This window comes from Semicossyphus pulcher, unplaced genomic scaffold (genome assembly GCF_022749685.1).
Source record: "Semicossyphus pulcher isolate SPU_LCO1_2020_fin unplaced genomic scaffold, fSemPul1.0.p SCAF_6, whole genome shotgun sequence".
In the NCBI taxonomy this organism is placed as follows: domain Eukaryota; kingdom Metazoa; phylum Chordata; class Actinopteri; order Labriformes; family Labridae; genus Semicossyphus; species Semicossyphus pulcher.
In genome coordinates, this window is record NW_027211737.1 from 11,299,581 (window position 1) to 11,325,109 (window position 25,529).

The 25,529-nt window shown below is 44.5% G+C and overlaps 3 protein-coding genes across 3 annotated transcripts; 2 read left to right on the plus strand and 1 right to left on the minus strand.

Annotated features, from left to right (window-relative positions):
- Positions 1 to 360: 360 nt before the first annotated feature.
- LOC138609772 (sphingosine 1-phosphate receptor 3-like) lies at positions 361 to 1,227 on the minus strand. The gene has a single exon (XM_069682420.1). The coding sequence runs from the start codon at positions 1,225 to 1,227 to the stop codon at positions 361 to 363; it is 867 nt and encodes a 288-aa protein (XP_069538521.1).
- A 1,834-nt stretch (positions 1,228 to 3,061) lies between these two features.
- On the plus strand, positions 3,062 to 4,273 carry LOC138609843 (adenosine receptor A1-like). The gene is made up of 2 exons (XM_069682509.1): positions 3,062 to 3,924; positions 4,195 to 4,273. Exons 1-2 carry the CDS (start codon positions 3,062 to 3,064, stop codon positions 4,271 to 4,273), a joined length of 942 nt encoding a protein of 313 aa, XP_069538610.1.
- A 2,320-nt stretch (positions 4,274 to 6,593) lies between these two features.
- On the plus strand, positions 6,594 to 18,177 carry LOC138610765 (hypermethylated in cancer 2 protein-like). The gene is made up of 2 exons (XM_069683578.1): positions 6,594 to 6,683; positions 16,141 to 18,177. Exon 2 carries the CDS (start codon positions 16,199 to 16,201, stop codon positions 17,969 to 17,971), a length of 1,773 nt encoding a protein of 590 aa, XP_069539679.1. The 5' UTR covers positions 6,594 to 6,683; positions 16,141 to 16,198; the 3' UTR covers positions 17,972 to 18,177.
- Positions 18,178 to 25,529: the final 7,352 nt, after the last annotated feature.

A 25,529-nucleotide genomic window follows, 5' to 3' on the forward strand; every position in this document is an offset into this window, starting at 1 on the left:
CCATGTTTCACCTTTGTTTTATCACACCAAATTACAAACACAAGTGCTCCATCTGTCAGATGCGTTTCAGACATTTTTAAACAATCAAGCAGATTAAATCCTTCAGCCATGTGATCTGGCAATTTAGTCTGTTCTCCTAAAGGCACCTTATGACCTTTTGATGATGAAGCTGGCGGCTTCATCACAATTTGTTTGTGACACCGTTAAATGTGAAGCCGATTCTGAAAGAGAGAGAGAGAGAGAGAGTAAGAATCACAGTAATTGAACAAATAACTTTGTCATTAAAAGCATTTCATACCCAGCATGTGGAAAACACCTTAATACTAATTTTTGTTTTAATCGCAGTGTTGTGACCGACTCTCACCTCGCCCTCCGCCAGCGGCACACCCTCCTCCACACGGTCCTCCACACGGCCTCGCGCAGCGCCGGGCTGCCCCAGATGTACAGAGCCGGGGTGACCAGTGCGTTCAGACGCGCCATGATGGCGAACAGGTTAGTGGCTTCATTCCTAAACCTCAGACCTTTCCTCGTCAGCTGTCTGACAATGATGTTAACAAAGGACGGACACCACAGAGCCAAGAAACAGATCACCACAAACACAATGATGCGCAGAGACTCCTTCTTGTTGTCTCTCTCCGCACTGGGCACCTCTCTTACCAGGTGGTTCCTGGCTATGATGTACAACTTTATAGTCATCAGCACTTTAATGAGAACTATGATCTGCAGAGTCATCACACCAAACGCGTTTATTTGAGCTGCTTTTGAAATCGGCACCATGTTCTGCACAGTGAGGATCGTGTACGTGTAAATCCAGCAAAACGCACAGATCCCGATCACCACAGACCTCGTTATGTATCGGTTATAAAAGAACGGATAGCACACAGCGAAGTATCTGTCAAACTGAGCGAAGAGGAAGGTCAACACATTGACACCTAGAAATGAGGGTAAAATGTAGTACGTCCCGTTCCTGGAGGGGTAGCCCTCCTGGACGTCGAAGAGGCCGAGGTAGAAGACCGAGAAGCCGGTCAGAGTGTCGCTGATGCTCGTGTTCAGCATGAAGATGAACCGGTTCTGGCCTCGCAGAGAGCGCGTGGAGGAGATCCCGATAACCACCGAGCCCGCGACGAGCGCGGAGCTCGTGGCGAACAGGATGTGGAAGATGAAGATGAGGAAGTCCTCCGGAGTGTCGAAATCCACTGAGAGAGGGATGGTGGCGTTGAGGAGCATCCTGACGCTCCGCCACATGACGAGCAGTCATCGTATTTATAGATGGATGGGGCTCAGAATTTAAGTAAAGCTGCTGATCTCCAGAGGTTTCAGCACAAACAAGTGACAGGCAGATCTGACGCAGGCCGAACAAACGCACATGAGGCCTCTAATCAGAGCAGTCAGATGTTGCGTAATGATCAACACGCACTTGTTTGTGCATCAGTTGGTTCACTCAAACTTTCTCAAAGTTCATTTCACTTAAAAGTCCAAGGTTAACATTGTTCAGGATAATCTGGATAACATCTGTTCATTGCATTCCCGCTGCTGCCTCCTCCGATGAGCAAAGTTACCTTCGACATTAAAACCCCAGAACCTGCTAATCAAGATCAACCTAATGTCTTTTCTTGGCTTTGCAGGACTGCCCAGGTCCTTCATGAGTCACTCGTTTAGGCTTCTGTTCTCCCATATGTCTGTTTGTCTGTATACACCCTATATGCTGTTGCTAAATAATGCAGACAATGGACTTATCCTCTGGCTCTCCAACTTCCATCCAAGTGGCCTGCGTAAGCATAAAGCGCTCGTTTCAGTCATAAAATCCAACCATTCCACGTAGTGTGTATTATAACTCCATAAATACTCCATTTACTTTTATCTGTACATTCTGGGGGAAAAGGTTCAATAAAAGTGGAAGTGCTTTGAATCCTTTGAGCCTACAATAAAAGTCAATGCGTGTTTCAGCCACTAGAGGGAGCAACAAGCCACTTTTTCACTGTGTGGCCAAAAGCCACCTGTGTGCTGTTGGCAGAGATCCATAATGTTGCACATGCAGTAAAAAATCTCAGCTGCACTCATTATATCCAGTGTGGTTACTCATAATGTATGAAGTCTGATATAAAAGGGTCCACAGTTGATGTCATGTTGCTGAATGGCACTGCTCCTGCAGCTCCGTCAAATACAAACTTATAACTTAGACGCAATAAACTGGAAATAAAACTTTAAGCAGTTTAGCAAACACACAAATCAGAGATGGAGTTTCATCACTCTCTCACACACACATTAAACAAAATATTTGAATGCCACAAACAACAGGAGTTATAGGCCTGGGTGTGTAGAGTGTAAAATGTGACATAGTTAACCGCCTTCACAAAAGTCACTCTGTTTGAACTTAGACACCCTGAACAGTGGACGTATGACATGTAGCTTTCGGGCCCTGTACTGAAGAAATCTAAGGGCCCTGCTCCATCCATAGCTATTTATTCTAGTATCTCTGTGGGGCCCTTCACATATGAGCCTTAAAGCAACAAATGAAAGTATAAGTTTGGAACCCACTGCACAGAATGTCAAAGTTTATAGTGAGTTAATGTTTGATTCCTGTGTGATAGATTTTAAAGAAGCCCACAGTTTCAGAGTTTGATGTCTATAGATGAAGTACTTTACATTAAAAGATAATACGATGATTATTGGGTGGGGAAAGGCAGCAGAAACATGCATGCAGCAAAAGATTCATTATTAATTGCCTGGTTAATCATAAAAACTGTAAAAGCTGAAAATGTTGGGTAAGAGAAAACTTCTTCAGTTAATTAGTAAAATACTGTTCAGGCCTATGACTGCAGTTTCTTTCAGATGTTGTTGCCATCTGTATATTTGTGGCAGGAGCTGCTGACTTGTTGTCCAGGGGAATTACAGTCACCTGCACGCCTCACTGCTCTCCCTCCATAAATCAGAGCAGAGTCGGATCCTCCGCGCTGTACAGCCTCACAGCTGCCCTGCTGCCTGTGTACTCTGTGCCATGAGGACCTGAGCGCTCTGTCGCACACACACACACTCGCACACACACTTCTTCTCTGCACCGATGAGTAACAGCAGCTGGGTTTTATCTCCTGTGCTTCCCCTCACGAGCTTTGGCAATGTGTTGATGTTTCTTTTCAGCATCCTCCTCGCTGCCTCCGTCATCTTCCTCAACGTGTCCGTGTCCCTGTCCATCCTGCTGAACGGGGCGCTGCGCAGCGAGAACCGCTGCATGTACATGCTGAGCACGTGCTCCAGCGACATCTGCACCGGCGTGTCTTATTACTATGTTGGGGTTCTAGATGTGAGAGACACCTTTGACTCCCCCACGAGAACCTTCTACATTGTACCCACATTCCTCGGCCTGTCTTACATGGCGATCCTGGCCGCGCAGGCAGACAGGTACCACGCGGTGTTTGCACCTTTTAAGTACTCGCGGCGCATGACCCGCAACAGAACCCTGCTGGTCATCTGCGCATACTGGGTCTATGCGTTCCTGATCGTGACTGTGCACAACGTGGTCACGGTCGGGACAGCCAAAAGGATCACGAGCATTGGTACGTTTGTGGCGAACATAACCACAGTGATCATAATGATAGGGCTGAATATTAAACTGTTCATCATAGCCCAGTTCCAGCTGGTGAGAGAGCCGCCCTCTGCGGAGAGGGACAGCAAGCGCTCATCCGTCTTTCTCATACTGGTGGTGGCTGGGTTCTTCTTAGGCACGTGGCTCCCTATATTCTGCCATGTCACGGCCTGCAATTTTATTGGCTCCAACTGTGAAACCTTTAAGAATGAGGGCACTGACCCTCTGCGCATTCTACCCCGAGTTAATGCGTGTCTGACCCCCATCCTGTACATCAGAGGCTGCTCTCCGCTCAGAGCCACGCTGCTCTCCAAAGTGTGGAGACCCTGCTGCAGGATGAGGTGAGAGGGGGAGGATGTTAGGTGTGGGTGTCTCCAAATGTGCCTTTCATGATAGTTAAACCTTTGAAAAGGTTTTATTTAATCACGCACTTTACTGTCTTGTTCTTTTTTTGTTGGATCTTGCCTGAAATGATTAATCTCTCTGTCTTTCCTCTGCTGTGAAAACAAGCAGGCAAATGTCCTCAGTGTGAAGTTGTTTGCGCAGTTAGTTTCTGAATCTTGATGCATCTTGATGTCTCTTTCCCTTCTCCTCCCTCTCCTCCTCATTAGGCGACATGCTGGACGGCTTGGCCCCATGGACATCCAGTCCCCTCGCCGCACTGTAAAAGTTGGATGGATTTCTAAATGAACGTCGGTTTGAATCATTGACAAAATAACCAAACTACTAAAACAGCGACGATCAAACACTGATGGAAGGTTCAAGCTTTGGAAAATGTTAGATGACGGATTATTTCTACACCTTGTTATTTCCTCTGTTTTTATCAGATCACAATGAAAGAACTTCTGGCTTTTCAATGACAAATGTTCCACTACGCACTAATGAGGTTCCACATGAACACTTGTCCTATTGAGTTATTTTGTAAACCACATATATTAATTAAAACATTTGAAATGTCTGTAATTGAAATTGAACTGTGCCAGTTTGGCTGTAATTAAGGCATGTTGATTTTCTTCTGATTGTGATTGATTTGGCTTCTCTTACAATGTTCATCTTGGAAACTATTAAATATGAATTATTACATGTTCTAATACGCCTCCAGCATCTTTCCATACTTGGGAAGTTTTCCTAACACCTGAGTTTAACAGCTTTAATATTTAGTACGTGTCACTGAAACTTGGATGGGCATATGTATTGTCCATATTCACTGAATTCTTGTATAAATGGTCATTTAATTTAGGCTATAAGAAATGTCATCATGTTTTTTATTATATAATGTTCAAGGTTTTATCACATCTTCCCTTCATAGTCATTGATTTTTGTCAGGGATTCCCATCTAGAGTGAGAGAATCACTGAGAACATATGCAGTGTGTCTGAGCACCTGGATTACGCAACAAAGCGTGAGCGTGCCCCCTCCCTCCCCTCTCTGCAGAAGATGCAGTTTCCTCGGCAACCACAGAGTGTCAGAAGAGCTCTTTGGCACCGCGCCATAACTTGGACATCCGAGGAATGCGAGCCATAAGCACAAAGCACGGGAGATTAAACCGGTTCAATATCTGGATCAATCTTTCTTCTCGGCTCCTTTAATTAAAGAAAGTTCATTATTAGCTGCAGCCAGGTTGCATCATTAAAGTAATTCTGATGATAAAAGTGTGGAGGTGAGACCCGTCAGGAGGTCGTTTTCTATTGGCTGAGCGGTGGTCAGGGCCCTCTGTGCTAAGAGGAGGAGCCAACGGTTGCCACACTTCCGCACATCTGGTGCCCAAATTCTGAACCATAACCATCTCTCTCTCTCTCTCTCTCTCTCTCTTTCTTTCTGCTAGAGCTTCATTATCATCCCATCAATCATCTTTACATCTGTTGTGACACGAAATCTCAAACTTCAATTATTATCTTAAACTCAACAGATACGGTAATCTCAGTGTAAACAGGGTTGATGCAGTTAGTTATCTTGAATGGCATAATAGTCGCATTACGTGTTGAAATCACAGTCTATGAGTGAACACTCTCTTGGGCCTGCAGAGAAACAAAGTGTACACTGCAAAAAGTGTCACGGTACTTTTTCTGCATCAGCTTTTTTTTTTTATTTAACTCTGATGAAGTCGTACAAGAAAATATCACATATCTTTTATCATACAAACCTTAATTTAACACTATAAAATAATCACATGTTTATCCCTGATTATTAGTTTTACCACTTTATTTCACATCATGTCATTCTGACTCCTTTTAATTGCATTTATGTGAAACTCCACCCGAAACCAGCCAGTTTCTCCCACCCTCTTATAAAATATTTGGTTTCTTTAATTATTCTTAAAGCTCCTGTGAGGAACTTTGGGTTTGTGTTGATTTTGGCGCCCCCTGTGGACAAAGCCGTGCCTCTTATCTCTTTGCTGATTCAGTCCTGTACATGCTTAAGTGGTGGTTTTTAACCATCCTCATCCTGCTTTCTTTAACAGTCATATGTATGTCAAACAACTTTAAATGTTTGCCCTGGGAAAATGTAAACAAAGGCAGCGTCCGGTCAATCGCTTCGCCCCGCCAGCAGTTTCAGGCATTAAAAATAATATAGAAATAATCAATCTTGATGCTGATGGTCTGGTTTGCTTTTGTAGCTCATATAAAGTAATCAGAATTAATTTCAGTCTGTTTTATAACCAGTGAAAAACTCCTCACAGGAGCTTTAAACATAAGAAAGGTAAACCCTTTACATTACACAACATAACTTGCCATGTAAGACACTTTTTGCAGCGGGGACCTGCATACAGCAGTATAGTAGGCTATAGGGCTGAGTGTCGTACTGTTGGGAGAAGAAGGCCTAAACCAGTGTGAACGCTGCATACCCCTCCCTCTCTCTTTCTCTCTCTCTCTCTGCCATCTTGCAGGTAAAGTTGCCAGGGGTCCCGGGCTGAGAAAGTGGCCAAACCCTCCCACAGTGGGATGTTTTCTCTGCTGCACTCTGGGCTGGTTCCTATTCAAATGTGGGTCAGGGGTGAGGAAGCCTAACGTCATAAGCTTGCAACATGGCGTCCCGAAGGCTGTGAGATGAGCAGGAGGATGGTAAAGAACGCTTGAGAACGATCCTACCGATGTAATAAGGTATTTTAAATGATTTTCCTCTCTTTAATGTGTGCTGTGAATGCGTAAAGGGTATGCTTTTGCGTGTGTTTTGCTCGGATCGTTTTTCTCGCTGCTGCTGCAAGGATCGAGAGGGTTTTCGGCGTTACGCTGGTGTTTTTTTCCACGGCGTGCCAACAAAAAGGGGCTCCGCTGGTGCCTATTCTGGCTCTACCAGCCTGCTTGGCAAGCCGAGAAATCCCACTTTATTACCTCGAGTTTATCGCAGCTCGTGCTCGATCCCGCAATATAATTGGTAAGCGAACAATTGTGGCGTTTATTCCAGCGTCGTGTGCTTGTTGGAAGAGATGCCCAACAGAGTGTGTGTACCAAACGATTACCAGGCTGGCAAAGCACATTAGGCGACAGAAAAGACCCACACACGGCTCGTCGCAGCGCTGCACAGACATGTTTCCACTCTTAACATCATTTTATATGTTTTATAATCCATTACGTTCAATGTAGTATTTACCTATACGTAGAGCTATTCGCTGCTGGTTTCATTTAAATCGATCGCTCTCGTCTAATCACAACACTGACTTTGCCCAAATCGCCGTAAATTGCTCTTAATGTGTTTGATGAAACTGGAGCGATTGTGTGGATTTTACGCACGGTATTTTGCGCAATCATCCCGATAATCAAAGAGATGTTGCGGTCGATACCTGTAGTGTAACCTGCATTGTTTATATGTAGGTTAAGCCACCGTGGTCTTAGGTTGGGCTAATTAATAAAATGATTTAACAGGATTGCAGATACACTCAGCACAATGTAGACGCAGCTACTCTGAGGTTTAAAACGCTGTCTTGTACAGTGAATTGTATCCATGCAGTGGATTGTATCTGTCTTTGTAGCCTATAGGTGGGTTACTGCTATACATCGACCATCTTTGTGATCGGCTACAGTGTGGGTGTAGCGTTACATTGTGACCCAAAACTGCTCTACAGAGACATTGTTACGTGATATTGATTTCCGGGTGTAGAATATTAGACTGTAGCGCCTGAACTTCATCAGTATCTTACATGTTTAGTTTTTAAATGTCGATGTAAAACCTCCCTGTAGCTGATAAAACAATGTATGTGCTCAGGTGTGAAGGCAGCTCGGCTTCTCAGGTGATTAGTGTTGTTAAAGTACCAAGGGGCATGGAGATAATAAGGCACAGGAATGTCAGAAATGTGGGTTCCCTTGACTGGCTGCTGTACAAACCAAATGTTTAGTCCCACTTAAGCTTTGTTGTACACTGCTCAGTGTCAGCTAAAGACTAAATCTGTGATATTCTAGGATTTTTGTTCTTGATGTATATGCAGTCAAGCTTTGTAGCAGTTCCATTTGAGTACTCTTAAAGTAATCTAGCCAGTTCTTGAATGAAATGTGTCGCTTATAGTTCCTGAGTTGTCGTCAGTAACCTCGAGTGCTGTGTATAAAATGTGGGTTTGAAGTTGGTTAGCCACAATGATGTTCCTGTTTTTGTCCTTGTCATAACGTGCATGATAGTGGTTTCACATAATCTAGTTTGTGACTCAGTCACACGTCAACTCTTTCTGTTCTTCAGATGAAATGCATCCGGGAAGATGTTGACATAAACCAATTTAAAGTAATCATTTTGATACATGCAAACTCTCCCTGTTTTAATTTCTGTAGATGCTGAGACATCTTTAGACTCCATTCTCTGTCAACTTATTGGCAACATGACGACACATCCATTTACTTTTTACAACCTCTTCTTACCCTGTTCATGGTTGCAGGCTGCTGAAGGCTATAATATGAGAATTATAGGACTATTTTGGGTGGTTACACCCTCCCTGAGTTGAAGTCGAGTGTGCAATTTCTCAGCCTGCCTCCCTGAAATATGTCTGAACAATTAGCTGAGTTGTGCTTTTCAGCAGTTCAGTTAAAAAGCACAAGACTTTCAAGACTTTATATACACAATCTAATTGTCTGAGGCCTGTAAAACTGGAATAGGGCTCCTGGCTGTACTTCCTTGAGCGTGTCAGGATGACGTTGCTGCATCCGTAAATGCAATAAACTTTGAAGGCTGACAGTGATAAATGCTTGGATCATGTGATCTCATTATTTTCAACACAGTGTTAAAAGACTTGTACAGATATGCAGATTACTGGAATTAGAAGTTGCGTGAGTGAGGCTACCTCATTGTGTTTTAATGAATCGCTCCTCTTTTGGAGAGTAAATGAAATATTATAGGGACAAAAAAGACGACAGAAACGTTTGTACTCTGTACTTCCTTTATACTGCCAAAGCTTATTATCTGCATATTGTAGCTGTTGTTGAATATACATTATACATAGGTTGGTCTAATAATAGGCCGTTAAAATGTGCAAGACAAGTCAACTGATCAGTGTGACTACTTTCATTGATTACTATGGACTACAAAGTGGGGCCGGGAGGGTAATTTGAGGCCCCTCTGTGTGTATGTGTGAGCCTCATGATCCTCATGATCGGCCCGTTGGTCTTGCCTCACCCTACTCGTCCCCTTCCCCTCCTCGGCACAGGCACAGTATCCTGTGTGCATCATGGCTTACAGTGGCGTGTGTGGGCAGCGCGGCGCGGTAAGGCTACTTAGGCTATATGTTCTGCTGACATGTTCCACAAGGACTTATAGATTGTGCTGGGCTGTCGTATCCATACGGATCTGTATGTTCTGTTCTGCGCTGCCTGTTGGAGGGCAGTTTGGTCGGTTGAGTGGCTGGAGCACCTCAGGGCAGGGTTGTTGTTGTTCTTTAGGAAGAAGAAACAGTCTGTGGAATGTAGTGCTGATAGCCAGAAGGTTATGCAGTGTTTAAAGGCTGGAGAACGAGGAGGGGGAGGTAGAGGAGGAGGGGGGGGCGGGGTGGCAGCTCTGTAAAACCTTGGACCATACAGGATCTTTCCTTACCCAACATGCCCTCTGTCCTTAGCCAACGCATTAGGCTCCAGGTCATGTGGATCTGCTGCTTTTTACGGACGGGGGGTTTATCTCATCAACAGTTCATTCTCTCAACACAGAGGGCACTTTATCATACCAATCATATGTTTACTGGTTAGTGTGGCTGATTGCTTCACTCTGGCATGAGTACAAAGTTACATACAGAATGTGTGTTTGCCAATTGTTAGCTTCACTGTTTATATCCGGCTTGAATTAAATGAATGGATTTGCACAGCTCTCATAAACCCACGGCAAATAGAGCGAGAGGTAACTTCTTACTGTCTTTGAAAGAGGCCGGCGTTGGTTCGGTTGAACTTTACCCGGACACTCAGTGTTATTCTCAGAGTCTTTTTAGTTTCCTCTTCAACCCAACACAACAACTAGTCATGCCATTTTCTTCCAAATTAGTTAAAAAGTGAACCATCGTTCAGCACGTGACTGACAGATACTGTCCCACCTGAAGGCATCCTTAAATGCATTCAGCATTCTGCCCTGTCCTGCCTGCCTTTACAAGTGGACAACTTGTTTAATTACCTATTTAAATGTGACAGCAAATAACTGATTCATTTTAAGTAGTTAATTTGCCACTATTTCTGGAGGCATTACAAAGTATACTTGTGTACCTGTTTCCTCTTTCAGGCCTGGCTGTGGCTTTAGCATCTACATTAACCAGTGGATGACGTTTACGTCACAAAACTAATTGGTTAAAATGTTTTGGATTTTTAGAAAAAATCCTGTTTTTACTGGTGCCAATTAGACAGCCGTTTTCTTTATAAACATGAACTCACACAGAGTTGAATCTGTGGTTTGATCACAGGTTTAGTTGTCCACATGTAACAGGATTCATGTACTCGTGTGTATGTGAGAGAAACAGAGAGAGTGTTGCCTTTTCTTCCCATGCTGCACAGCGCTGGCACATCTGGGGTACGCTGCAACCATCGGCCCCCTCCTGTGATGAAATGGACGGGGCTCTTTTCATTCCGCTGCACCCCGGGCAGGACTTGTTTGTCTGCAACATGGCTGAACCGCCTGACAGAAAATGAGTCTTAATTGGGTTCTGCCCACACTGCGGTAGGGACACTGTAATTCATGTACTTCCCCCGTGCAGCTAAAGGGTCATGCACCTGTTCTCCAGCATTTGTATCCAACTTTTCTGTAGAAATTCATGCCTCTAAGAAAAGACAGATCCGCCTTTACCTCTTGTCTTAATGTGTTTGAGCTTCTGTACAGCAGGACCTCCCCCTGCAGCTTTTCTGAAGAGATTATAACCAGAATTGGATCAGTGTCCAAAATTCTAGCAGATGCTCCGCATCACAGCTATTCAACCATTTGCCATGGAGACACGAGTGCAGGCAGGTTTTTATTTCAAGCAAAGACCACAGCAGGTGATTTCACTTAATATTTCACCCTCTGTTGTCTCTGGTTGGAACAGAAGCCCTGCATATGCTGCTCTCCATGGCACTACAGTATTACACAAGATACATGGCTGTAAATAGTATCACTGTTTGGATTCAACTTTGCATTTTATTTTGAAATTACTTGTTTTTTCTCAGCACATTTTACACACATAAAGCTTGCATAGATACCGGCAGCCTGAATAATGACCCATCGTGGAATCCTGAAACCTATTCCCTTAAACGAGTTAAAGGTTTGGGGCAAACCCGCTTGACGCTGCTCGATATCAGCTGGAGAAACCGGATTTCTGTGCATGTGCTTAACGGGGATTCTACACCTGTGCATGTAAATGTGCGTTTACGTGACAAAGACTTCAGACAGGGAAAGGGCATTTAACAAACCAAACTGCTACAACTGAAACAATGACGCTTGTTTGATCAGTCAAACTGTAAACTGTTTGTAAAACGCGCACTGCACAGCCTGCCTTAAGTAATTGTCAATCACTTATGTTTAAAGATACGATCAGGAAATGACTCGCTGACCGTTTGCATGTAACTACAGGTTTTACAGTCACCAGGTTACTGCATGAATAAACTCGCTCTCCAATTACCTGTCTTAACCTGATTTGAACATGTATTATTTTTGTGTTAACATATAAAGGCAACAACAAGTGTCTTAAATGCTACATAAAACTAGAATCATGATCTCCTCATTATACCCTCTGATGCAGCAGATTTTAGGCAGGTGAAAAGGAGAGTATTGAGCGAGTAGCCGTAGCGCAGACCTCCTCTGTGTAATCTCCTCATTGTATTGTGAGCGTCCCTTTCACTTAGAAGAATGAAACTCTGATAATTGCAGCACCCACGAGTCCTGCATGGATCACCCGTACCCATGCAGCAGAGTCAGCCATGTTGAAATGGCTCAGAGGTGGTTTGCTCTGTGTTTGTATTTCAAACTGGCTTTGTACCATCCCCCTAACCCCTCCCCCACTCTCTCTGCCCACCAGCCCACTCTCTGGGCGTGTGTGTGTGTGTGCGTATGTAAGTGTGTGCTGTTTAAGTGCACTGTGTATGTGAGTGTGTGCACAGGGAGACTGTCAGCGCGTGCAGTGTCAGTCTTTACCTGCACATCTGTCTGTTCTGCCAATCATCGCCCGCACAATGTGACCATGTAGACACTTTTACAAAGTAACAACTGTATAGTTTTGAAAGGAGACAGTGTGGAGATAGCCCTGAATATGTTCTCCTCAGTCTTGTTTTCTATTGGTTGTTTAGCAGTTGACCTTTCACAGTAGTAGGGTGTGTTTTGTTATTGCGCCACAGGACTTTGCCTCACCTCTGCCCTCTCTCCTGGCTCTCTACCCCTCTGCTCAGGAGATTAGTGCCACAGCCCCCTGCTCCCTCCGTCACCTTCCCTGCATGAACACTGACTCTGAAAGGTTTACTAGCTCGCTGTTTAATCCATAAACTCCTTGGGAAAAAGAAAAAAAAAAGAAGCAATGTCAGGGAGCAGTAAATGAAGTCAAACCAGATAATCCTGATCTGCAGTGTTTAATTGAGAGGAGCCTGACTTTAAATCATGTCTGGGAGCACTTTGACACATGCTAGCAGCCTAAAATCAACACATGGATATGTTATCCCGATCGTGTCTTTCAAGTGTCTGTAAACATCCCTGTCTTGTCATCCCGTCGTCAGCGGGCTCCTGACGCAAGCAAGTCAAGGTTGAGGCTGAGCGGTAGGGTGCTGTGTTTTTTGAAACAAGGCTTCCCTCTCTAACATTTAGTCCCGGTCACTTTTTGAAAAGGTTAACACTGCAGGCAAGGAAAGCTGATCCTGTGGCTGGGCTTGAAGGGCAACATCTACCCCGTTAGTCTGCAGTCTAAGGCCCAAAGCTGCTGCTGCTGCTGCTGGTTGGTATGTGGAGCCATGTTTGGTCTGAGCAAGTATTGTTTGTCGTTAGAGATGTTCCTTGTGCCCATAATACACATAGACTTCAGTATTGGCTGATATCAAGTACCCTTTAATTACAAGTGGGATTAAAAAGTAGACATAAAACAGTTGGAACCTCACTGCTGGTGTTTACTCTCACGCGATAATTAACCAGTTGATTTTGGGGGATAATTGGTGATGGTATCAGATCGCAGTAGAGCAGTATCGGAGGCCGATACCGCTACTGGTTTTGGTATTGGCGCCACTCTATTTCTCATGCCCCCCCCCTGACCAGCTATCTAACCATCTCTCGACCTCCCTGCCAGCAAAGGGCTCAAAAATACAGGGATCCAACCCTGCAGGAAATGCTGCTTTCTCACTGCGTAACATATGAAGGAGTCGCCGTGCATGTTGGAAACATCATTCCAGCTGTCTTATGAGGTTCATCTGTCGAATTGTTCATCCGCACTGTCACTCTGTGGCTGCGATGCTGTGAGGAAACAAGACATGGTGTCGAAAGTGGGTGTCGAAAGTGTTTCTTCAAACTGCAAAGAGCGCCATGCACTCACAGATGGAGCCACCATGATGGCGATGGCCTATCTGTCCCCTGTGGTAATAAGCCTGCTTTCCTGGGCAGCACCATTGGAAGGGGAGCTGGGCCTACACGTGTCCCACCCTAGCTGCATATAGATCAGCCGTAATCCATTAGCAGCTCCCTGGAATCCAGCCGGCACAGCACAGCACAGCACTGGAGGGGCCAGGGGGAGAGGGTAGCCGTGTGGGTGATGTGGGGGGGGGAGGAGAGAGGGAGAGAGAAAACGAGGGATGAGGAGTGGAGGGGGTGGGGGAGGGCTCTTTTTTTTTTTTTCTCCTGAGCTGGCTTCTCTACTCTGAGCCCAGCCCCCTTTTTATGTGGGCCCGCTGGAAAAGCCTCTTGAATCCCCCCATAAAGCCTGCAGAGGTGTGTGTGTATGCTAAGAGAGAGACCTGACTGATATACGGCTTCCTGGCTGGCATCGTAGCAGAGGCCCTTCTTTCTCCAGCAGCCCTCTTCTCCATTACTGCCTGCGGGGTTGAGTGCCGCGCACCCCCGTAGCACATGCACTGCGATTAACTGCAGATCTGGGTTATGTATTCCAGAGTAGCTCATTATAATTCATAGATTGGGACGGCAATGGGTTACCGGGATGTGTGCGCTTGCCCAGCGAGAGGCTGGTGAGGGTGGGAGGATAGAGTGAAAGGAGGAGAGGAGCAGAGGAAGGACGGGGGAGGGGAAGAAGAAAAAGACCATGAGTAGAAGTGTCAAAGCAGAGGAGGCAAGCCCAGGCCTGGACCTCAGAGTAATGATCACTCCAGCTGATTGTATCAGCTAGCCCGACTGTTCCAACAGCTCTGATGCATCAGCCAGCCATCTCCTGTAACAATTTCCACGCAGTTGTTGTTGCACAATGTTCAGTGTTGCCTTTGACAAATCTCCATCATATATTGTCACTTTTTTCATGTGTGTTCTCTCAACAAAGGCTGTTTAATGATTGACAAACTCAAAAGGATTTTTTGTGTCATTATTGAGCTAGGAATTTGAAGTATATAAATCATACTTAAACATGCCTAACCCTAATTCACTCTAACTGAATCAAAGTAATCTGTGGTGATGCTGACCTTCATTCTTTGTCCTTATGAAGTTAGTCGTGGTTATTATACTCTGAATCCTATTAAAAACAGGAAACACAAGCTGAACATGGTTCCCTGAGTCCTGTGATTTATGAATGAGCTTTGGTCCGATACATTTCTGTGAATTTAAGTCAAGCAGAGTTTGGTAAACAGAGTACATGTGTGTATGCATTCAGGCATGTTGCTGGGTTGAAACATGTCTCTTCTTCTCTGCTGATTTTCAGTAAATCTCCAGGTTGGCACTGGTTTAAAATGGCACATTTTCACATGTATTTACGGCTTGAGTTAAGCATTTCTCTGCATTAATGTGTAATCTCCTGTAATACGGTATACCCTGCCCCGACCGGAGCATTAACGCTGTGTGTCCATTTTCCAAGCATGCCCAGGGCTTTGAGTACATGTTAAACATGAGTCAGGACAGACCCTGCTGCTCCCACTAACGCTCACTAATACTGTTGCCATCACACTTGAGCTGTGGATTAGATTTCTTTTTAAAAAGTGTGTTTTCAGTGTCAGACCAGAAGGACAGCACTGTGGTATGTAATAGGTCATCACTATGTAGTTGAACAGCGAATGAGATTCATCCGTCCTATTTCCATAAATGAGGGCCTCTCTGGAGGATCAGGTGTTGCCGTCCTTGTCTTTGAGCCACACCCTCTCCCCCACTCTTCTGCCCCAGCTCCTGTGTAGTTTTACCTGCTCAGGTGTCACCTAATCCCTCCCCCCGGCCCTGCTGTGCCACCGACCCCCAACCTCAGACAATGGGGCAGGGCTGACATTACCATGACCTAATGGAGATGAGAATGAACCAAGTTTCCAAAGAGGGCACCCCACCGAAACTAGAGTCACTCCATGGAGATAGGGAAGAGAAGCTGAGAGGAGGCAGCCCCGAGAAGTCGTTACTTTACCCTTTATTCTGCTCCGCCCTTTGCCTTTTGTGCCAGAACAGTGGCAATGTGTACAATTAGAACTTGATCCTTGTAGGGTTGCAATTTGTTTAAAAAGGAAGATGAGAGGGATGGAAGGGTTCCCGTTTCTAAGCTGCCATGTGATTATGTGGCATGCTGTGCTAACAGTTTGCTAATTTACCCATCGGAGCTAACGGCTTAGATTGATGTGGTCACAGAGGGAGTCATAACACATCCAATTTATTTTGGAGATGCGCCAGACATGCGAGCACTTAAACTGTCAGTTGTTTTCAACCTGTATGACATTTTAATCCTTCTGAAGGCTTCAATAAACTTGATGTTAAACCAAAGTTGTGGGAAAAAAACATTCTATGCATGCTGTGTTGACCAAGCAAGACCAGGAAACAACATTTCTTGGTCAAAAAGTTTTTCTCGTACGTTGCCAACTTGAGTGTGGAAACCATTTGTGTGCTGCGTTGAAGACCTCTACTCTTCTTTTATTTCTTTACTCTGGCATAAACAATGTCTTAAACAACCTCAGTATACCATCAAAGTATAAGTCTTATATTTCACGTCTACCATGTAAAATAAACCACCTTTTTCTTTTTGTCTTCCAGCTTTAGGTGGTGCTCGTGTAGGAAGAGAGAGAGAGTGAAGGAAAGACGGAAGGTGGAAATGGAACTGCCAAATCATGCCAAACAACTGCTGCTGCAACTCAACCAGCAGAGAGCCAAGGGCTTCCTGTGTGATGTCATCATCGTGGTGGAGAATGCGCTCTTCCGTGCCCACAAGAACATTCTCGCGGCAAGCAGCATCTACTTCAAATCTTTGGTCCTCCACGATAACCTCATTAACCTCGACACAGAGATGGTTAACCCCTCTGTATTCAGACAAGTTCTGGACTTCATCTACACTGGGAAGCTCCTGTCATCATCGGACCAGAGCAGCGAGCAGAACTTCAGTGCCCTCTTAACCGCAGCTAGCTACCTCCAGCTCCATGACCTCGCTGCTCTGTGCAGAAAGAAGCTCAAACGCGGCGGTGGGAAACCACTGCCAGGTAAACCCTCCACTCCAGGTCCCCTCAGCCGCTTACGCCTCAACAACCAGCGCCTTTCCTCTTCTACCCCTGCTGGCACCAAAAACCACTATCCTCCAACCCCTTCCGATGCCGACCAGCAACAGCCGGATGAAGGCCTTCGGGACAAGCTCTCAGATGATGAGATGTTTGTCGGCAGCTCTGGCAGGAATGGGAATGGGGGAAATGGCAGCAGTAACGGTAACCTCAGCAGTGGAGGAAGTGCTGGAGAGCCAGACCTTGGACTCGACCTGTCCAAGAAGAGCCCTCCCTCTGCGGGCACAGTCACCGATGCCCTCAGCCCTCACAGCAACTCCCAAGAATCTCCTCAATCTGCCTCAGTATCCACAACCAACAGTGCCTCACTGGATGATTCCTCTACCACCTTACCAGGTGTAGATACCTGTGGCTCAGAGAACATGGAGCTCAATTCCTCCTCCAAAGCCTCAGAGGAAACCCAAAACCAGCCTGATGGCCCCCCACCCCAAAAGAAATCCCGGCAAGGTGCTCGCAAGAACGAATGGCCTAAGAAAGAGGCGTCAGGGTTAAAGTCTGAAGACCATGACAGGCCGCTGGTTAATGGGGTGATTGTGGGTCCTAAGGATGGACGCTCCTCTGGGGCTGGAGGGGGCAGTGGTAGCAGCTTCACCTCTGACCAGTGTAAGGATGATGAAGAAGGAGGAGAGAACGGCCAGGACCACAGCGACGAGAGCGGGCAAAGCGACGGAGAGAGTGCAGGAGGTGGAGGAGGAGGAGGAGGAGGAGGAGGAGGAACAGGAGGGGGACATGGCGCCAACTACGTGTACCGGCAGGAAGGTTTTGAGCCAGCATTCGGAGACAACCTCTATGTGTGCATTCCCTGTGGTAAGGGCTTTCCCAGTTCTGAGCAGCTCAACGCTCACGTGGAGACACATACTGAGGATGAGCTGTACATCAAAGAGGAGGGAGGGACCTTTGTGAAAGAGGAAGATGAGGAGGAGGCAGAGGACCTGTCTGCACCCGTGGGTCCCTCAACCTTTGGCTCTGAAACGCGTCCGTTTAAGTGTACAGTCTGCAGTAAGAGCTACAAAGACCCGGCAACGCTGAGACAACACGAAAAGAGCCATTGGCTTACCAGGCCTTTCCCCTGCAACATCTGTGGCAAAATGTTCACCCAGAGGGGCACCATGACACGCCACATGCGTAGCCACCTTGGCCTCAAGCCGTTTGCATGTGAAGAGTGTGGCATGCGCTTCACACGCCAGTACCGTCTGACAGAGCACATGCGTGTCCACTCTGGGGAGAAGCCGTATGAATGCCAGCTATGCGGGGGGAAGTTTACCCAGCAGCGCAACCTCATCAGTCACCTGAGAATGCACACCTCACCCTCTTAGAAATGCATCAAGCCAAAGAACTCTGGGAATAGAAAAAACACAAACATTTCTCTAGCTTTTTTCCATCGCAACAGCAAAGAAACGCACACGTACACGTTCACACGCAGACGGTTAAAAATATTAATTCCAGTTTACGACGCCCCGGCTAAGTGAATGATGTAGCTGTTAGCCACATTGGGCTCTTGGTGACGGTGGGATCTTGTGGATGCAAGGATCATGTCATCATTTATATCAAGCGATGTCTGCTCACCTCTCAGGAGTTCTAGAGGGACAACAACTCCTGTCTCTCTCCAAAGTCACAAAGCCATGGTGGAGTGGCATGACTTCTGGTCTGTGTTGCAAGTCTGTCAAATGTGAATGTGGGTACTGATGTAATGTCAAGCCCCCTCACCTCATATCCCCCAACAGCCTTTCTCTCTTCTACCTGTGAGTCTTTGAGTCGTTCAGATTGTTCCTCAATCTGATCAGCTCTAGAGTCCCCCTCTGTACTCCAGTGCTATTTTGACCAAAAACCAGTGCAAACAATACAGGCAATAATTCAGCAAAAAGATACCCTGACAGCTTTATATCCTTTGTTATGTTGGTGATAGGGATCTGTATGTAAGAGGAGGGGTTACTGGGTTTGGGACCATCTCCATGCTTTAACTGAAAGTTCACGGTTGGGATGACATTGGATTAAGTTTTAGTTTTACTCACAACAAATACTCAAGGTCCTCTCTTCAGCTGTAATATGGAGGATTTCCATTGTCTTTTGGGTTTGCCTGCAAGTCCTCCCAGGAGTGACCCCTGGTTGGAAAGATGAACCCCTCGAGGTACTTGTTTGACTTAAAGAACTTGTAATGTTTCAGTGAATGTTTAAACTGGAAGGTCTTGGGATTTTTCTTGTGGAGGGGAGGGATTTGGGTCGGGGAGGGGGAGGGTTTGATGGGGGGGGAGAAAAGGGTGTTTTTAGACTGGACATTACGTTCAGTGGGTACGTTTATTTTTTTGTCTGTATAGCTTTCCTCCCCTCAGAAAAAAAAGAAAAGTCTATTTATATAGGCTTGTGACCTCGCTACCTCTGATTACTCTTACGAACTCTATGTTGATTAGTTGAAAGTTCCTATGTAATTATCTGTAAAAAGTGTGTAGATTATGGTAACTTTTCACCTGATGCTTTAACCTGCCCATCTCTCAACACAGGTTTTTAATGCTCATAGATTTTACACATTTAATATTGTTTTTAGCTGTTGTTTTTACTTGTCAAAAATAGCTTTTTCGGGCGCCCTGCTCAATGTGGCCCCACCTCAAAGTGTACTGTAGCTTCCTGCCTGGAGCAAATAGATGTTAGTTAGTGTAGATGTATAGTGTTCCAAAGATCTTATGAATGTTGAGGAGAACAGAGCTAACTAACAAACTTTGCTAGACAAGTTCATAACCAAAGTTTTTAAAAAGATGTACTTAAGATATATAGCATACTAAATTATTTCACTTTTGATTTCTTTTTGCTGTATAAAACAAATTATGAATTATATTCTAAGTCCAGACAAAGACATCCACTCTTTTGATGGAGTTGTGGCCAATGACTCTGATACCGAGGACGGTTCTCGTGGTTTGCAAGGAAAGCTTGTGCTGATTGGTGGGCCGGTAAAATGTAAACTTTACCAGCAGAACGAAAACGGTAAAGTTTAAAAAACACATGTTCCCCGGACATGTTTCTTTTTTTTTTTTTTGTATCCAGAGTCCTTATCACTTTATATTCCCTGACTTTAAAAACAGGACTTGATGACATTGTATGTGTTCTGTTCAGACCAAAAAAAGAAAAAGAAAAAAAAGATAGGAATTATAATCAGAATTTTAATGTGAAGTTCAAGTTGCTTGTTAGTTTTTTGAGCCAGGCTTGTGAAGACTTGTAATAAGAAGGGAGAAGCAGAGATGCACTGGACAGTCGGACAACTCATCGGTCTCCTGCGGCATCCTTTAGTTTCTGATTGTAACCCATGATACCACAGAATGATTTTAAATTATTTTAAACCTCTAAAGCTTTACCTCATCGTAAGCAACCATAAGATGGGAAAGGCCCCTCTGTTGTCTGTCCAGTGTATCTCCTCTTAACAGTAACACTGTGGAGCATGAACCTTCACTACAAGTTTTTGGTATAGGCATTCCTCTATTATGTTGGTTTAACTGTCTTCTTGATTTTTTTTTTAAATTCCTCTTTCGTCCTCATGTTATGGTCTGTGAAATGTTTGTTATCATAGGGATGCAGCTACAGTTACACAAACATCACTACCGTTTTAAGGTACCTGCGTCCTGGACTCCCACAGTTGTTACTTGGTTATGTTGGATGTTGGTGTCTTGCTGTTAAGCAGTTGCTGTTTAGTGATTGCATGGTACATCTATGAATTTTCACACTCCCCACCCCCCCAAAAACCACACGTTATTTATCGCCTGATCCATTGTTGCTTGTGACCTCTTCTAGCTTAAGAGGGAGTCCACAATGCATTGCCTTCAAACGTTATTGTACTTGTCAGCACTTACTGCAGTACAGCATAATGTCTGTCATGCAAACAGTGTTTTTGTACAACAAGATCTCTAGCCATCTCTGCAAGACTTTGCAGCTGCATTTGAATGCTTGCTTATTTGACATTACGAAGAAAAAAAACTACGAACTCCAAACTGTGACCATACTACTACTACTATTACTATTACTACTACTACTAGTACTACTACTACTCAAATACTTCAGGGATTGTTCTGCATCTGTGAATGCAGACTCTCAGCTACATTTGTAAGACATAGTATTGTATCGATTTCTCTGTATTTTAATCATGGGAAAAGCAGAACACTAGTTTCATATTTAAGACAAACAGGGGGGTACTTTTTCAACTAACACAAAGAGCCTTGACAAAGGCGAGGCAGCTCGAAACAAGTCTACATTTTAGTTAGTAACTCAGTATGTTCAGAAATAGTTGCAAAGTTGTACAAAGAACTACGAAGAAAAAAAAAGCTCATACCCAAATCCACAAACTATTTTTTAAACCAAAGCACATTTGAATGATTATGGAACCATGTGTGGCTCTAAAAAAAGAAACATATGTATTTATCTCATTGTTTACATAAACTTTAACAGTTTTACAGACCTCAGTCGAGGCTCGGCCAGTCAGAGACGTGGTTTTGTGTGTATTTTTTTTGAAAGATGCTTTTCCACAGAGGTTGCTGCCAAAACAAAAGCATAGCGTCAAACATGGGGTGAACTGCTGCATATTCAATTAAGGGGAGGAGTGTGAGGTTTAGGGGCACCCCCCCACCCTCTGCCAGCTGGCTTTGGGGTGACCCTGCGCCCCGGTCCCCCCTGCCCTCTGGCCTGTCTTCAGATGGGACCGCAGCTATGGGGGTGGGCAGTGCGTCCTTGACGTATTAATCAAAAGGCATTGTTAGTCAGGGTCTTTAGCTCAATGTTGTGTCTCTGTGTTTACCCAAATGCACTTGAGGACTACCTCTGCTGATTGGGTCTCTTAATATGTAGGAGCGGGTGGGTGATGCTTGAATGGTTGGGGTTGTTTTAGTACCATGGTACATCTCTTATGCTGGCGGTTCTTGAAACCTATCTGGAGAATGTAGCTCTGATTTGTTCTCTGCATGTAAACAGGCTTCTCTGGTAGTCTTAACTGTGAATGTTATTGTCGTATTTCTGCTTTGATGATGTTTTGAAACTATTGTTTTCTTTAGCTGCCTGTGTTCTGTGGGTGAAAAGCAGCACAAACCTCTGGCTGGCCGGGCCTCATACAAAGTTGGTGCAAACACTTATTAACAGTGTTCTTTTTTTATCAAATGTCTATTGTCAGTGATGAATGTATTTATTTCTGGTCCTGCCCTCACCTCTGCAAAGATTATGCTCAGTGTGTGAGACTGAGGTGGAGGCAGGACCCCCTTTTTTTTGTTTTTGTTTTGAGGATTTCAAGCTGAGAATCAAAAATGAGACACAAACATAGCCATTAACCACGATCTGTGAAGTTGACTCTTTTTGTGGAAGAACTGATTTTATTTTTTCCAACTCAAAGAAAATGGTCTATGGCATTTAATATCTTCTTTACCTGACAGTCTGTAGGGTTTTTATTTCATGTGATTCACTGTGGGTGTTTTTCGCCCATGTTCCTTGAGTTCTCACTGAATGACTGCACACCGGGGGAGTTGAACTTTAACCCCTTGTGTGTGTCTGTGGACGCAGGCAGGACGCTGTGACCTGCCTGTACAGAAAGGAGGCTACTGTATCTTTCCAGCTCGCTCTGTCTGGGTGTTGCCATGCTGCTGCTATTAGAAAAAAAACATTCTCACACCAAAAAACATGCACATAACCAACACGTCTCTCCGCTGAACGCTAGTGTTCTTGTGACTATTGTTACATTTCTTGTCTTAAACCACTTCCTCCATCTCTTTTTCACGACGCTTATGTGTGTTAGTGTCTGTTAGTTGGACATCGGAGGGTTGAGATAGCTTTACTAAGTGCACTTTGTATGTTTTTCAAAGCCTCTGGGAAGGCCCGGGCGCTCTCATATCACTTCCCATTTAACTGACGGTTTACTCGTTGTCTTTTCTCTTCTTACCTCATCATTGTTCCTGTGTGTTTGTTGGAATATCATATCAGTATGCAGTGTTACAAAAGCTTTAAAAATGAATATACAAAGCAGGAAATGCAACCGAGTGACTGTACTGAGCTCGAAGCATTTACTTTTAAATCTCATGTCTCGATTTTATTGTTGTTACACCTTTTTAATGGACGTTGCTTTTACCATCTTCTCCAGGCATTTTGTGTAGTAGAGGGGCTGGTCTGTCCAGTTATCACGGAGATGCTCCTTCTTACCTCGGCAGACTAAACCAAAGCCAGTTTAAAGATGGCCTCCAGTGCCGTTACAGCAGCTCGAAGCTTTATTGTCCCAATGCTTTATCTCGGTTACACCTGACCCCCTGCTTTAACCCTTTGACCCTCTTTTATCTCCGTTACTGCCCAAAAGACTGTATCTACACTCTGCTGCATTTTACATTTCAGTCAGTATTTACTGTACCTCCTGTGACTAAAAAACAGAAAGCACCAAATTACCTCAAAACTTTCAGTGTTTACAGAATTGTGCTATCTTGCCATTACAGCTCAGCATTTATACACTTTTTTGTTTGCCGTCCATGTGTAACCAAAATATGCTTTTTTTAAATGGAGTTTGTAGCAGCTTAATTTCATAGCTACCCCTTTTGATTTAATTTACTTTACAAAGGCACAGTGTCACCTTGTTGTGCACTACATTAATTGAAAGACATGATTAGCTGCTAAAAAAACAAGTACTTGAAGAGTTGATTAGTGGAGCTGCCCATGCAGTGGGTGTATCAAGCTTCCTCTCTGGTCTCCTTTCTTCAGGAAGATCCTCTCAATAATGTATCAGGATCCGTGGGGCTGAGAGGCTCTGGAATGGACATGTAGGGTCTTTGCTGATTAATAATTTAAGACCAAGAAACCCCTCCCCCTTGGCAAACACGCTTCACATGCAAAGGTGTACGCACCCAGGTGCACTTTTGCTGGCATGTATGCACACACACCGAACATGGATGCCACCGTCTAGACTTCAAACACGACCTAACACGCACACACCAGTATTTAAGGTGAGATTCTGTGACCCTTTTTTTCTTGGCTTTTGGCAACACCCAGGCCGGGCTCTCGCTTTATCTCCACTCCTCAGAGAGCTCGTATTCAGGTCAGAGTCGCCGCCGTGCATAGCGACGGGACTCGCAAACTCAAAGTGTCATAAAAATGTAATACAGCTGACCTCAGCACTCACAACCTTGCAGTCTTAATGTACAGCAGTGAGGAAAAATAAACTGTTATTTTATGATCTTTTCATTAAAAGCTTGATTGAAAACCAAGAATGTGTTTGACTCTTCTTAGTCTCGTGGTCCTCTCGAAAACACGTCCGTCTGTCTGTGTGTGTGTTGTGTTGGTGTAAGAGATCCTTTGCAGAGATCATCTAAAGTTTAATGTTGCCAAACTCACCTCTCACATGTTTCTCGCCTCCTCTCAGGTACGGCTGCCCTGTCTGGTTTGCCTCGGGGTGGATTGATACACATTCTGTTAACATGCCACAGTGACACGTGTTATGTGGTGGCGTGCATGTGTGTTTCACTCCTGTGAAATGTAAGCCTGTTGGCACTGCTTCATAGACAATAGAGGGCCAACATGCATAGGGCCATATCATGTTAGTTACTGGGTGGGGTTAATATAACACTTCACTATACTGAAACTGAACTGTTGGTGTTTGAAAAGTTATCGACTTAATCTTTCTGTTAAGCTTGTAGTGTAGTGAAAAAGCTAGACTATAAACACTGTAGATGGTGATTGTTATAGTTTCATTGCGGCTGGCACAAATTGCTAATTGGTATTCCTGTTTATATCACTCACTTGTGTCGTGTACATGCCTTGTTGTTGGCATTACCAGCATTGACTACCTCAATAAATTTTGAACCAGCCGCAAGTACAGCAAAAATATGTAATAAAGAAACATGAAATATGCCATAGAACAGGAATGCAGCACTGATTGTAATAATTTCATGCAGATCAATGAAGTACACCTTGCATTAGCTATCACTTATTGATGCATTGCATGTTTGCTGCAAGTGACTAATATCCAAGCTGGTTTTCATACGCCTGACTCCCTGCACTGCTACAACTTCCTTCTCATGTCACTGAAGCTCTCTTATTTCCTTTCTAAGCTCATGGTGATGTGCATTTCTCAATCTGATGCTGTATCCTCAGTGTTTGAGGAGCAGATCTTTCTCAGCAGACTCGTAATTATCAGAGCTGTTAAAGGAGAAGTTCGTGATTTTTAAACCTGGGCCCTATTTCTACAAATTTGGGTGTTGAAATGAACTTTTGGAATCGGTCCAGTAGATGTCCTCTGCCGTAGCCGCGATACGGCCGCAATGGCTGCAACATAATCCCCTGGGGCAAATGTGCCCGATCAAAGTACGTCCACTAAAAGTGCTTGTTTTTGCCGCTGACAGGCTCAGATTGGTACTCCAGGTGTCCGACAACATTATGGAAATGATCCCTACAAAGATCGTCCTTTTTTTAAAGAGTAAGATCCTTCTCGTAACCGAAGTCTTGCTCAAGGAGAAATCCTGCGGCTGGTGAGATGTTACCTGAACAGGACGATGGAAACGTGAGTAAGAGTTGGAGAGAGGATTTGTTTACGTAGAGGAAGACCAGCAAGAATATATTTCGACGATAAAGACTCCTCTTTGCGTCCATATCGCGGCTACAGTGGAGGACATCCACTGGACCGATCCCAGAAGCTTTTGTTCCTATGAGTCATTTTGGCACCCAAATTCGAAAAAAAATAGGGCCCAGGTTTAAAAATACAGAACTTCTTCTTTACAGCCAAATCTAACTTTCTAACCATTAGAAATTAAAGCTATACATAGTGAGCTTTAGAGAAATGACATTGACTGAAATGCGTCAAATCTGGGAATAGGAGCCTAAGAGGTGAGGCACACTAGTCGGCAAAACCACACTCTTGAATACTACTTGAGTGAT

Bases quoted from the DNA above. Each gene is read 5' to 3' on its own strand.
- LOC138609772 (XM_069682420.1), bottom strand. From the start codon at position 1,227: ATGCTCCTCAACGCCACCATCCCTCTCTCAGTGGATTTCGACACTCCG.
- LOC138609843 (XM_069682509.1), top strand. From the start codon at position 3,062: ATGAGTAACAGCAGCTGGGTTTTATCTCCTGTGCTTCCCCTCACGAGC. The intron at 3,925-4,194 runs GTGAGAGGGGGA...CCTCCTCATTAG, and splicing joins AGACCCTGCTGCAGGATGAG to GCGACATGCTGGACGGCTTG.
- LOC138610765 (XM_069683578.1), top strand. From the start codon at position 16,199: ATGGAACTGCCAAATCATGCCAAACAACTGCTGCTGCAACTCAACCAG.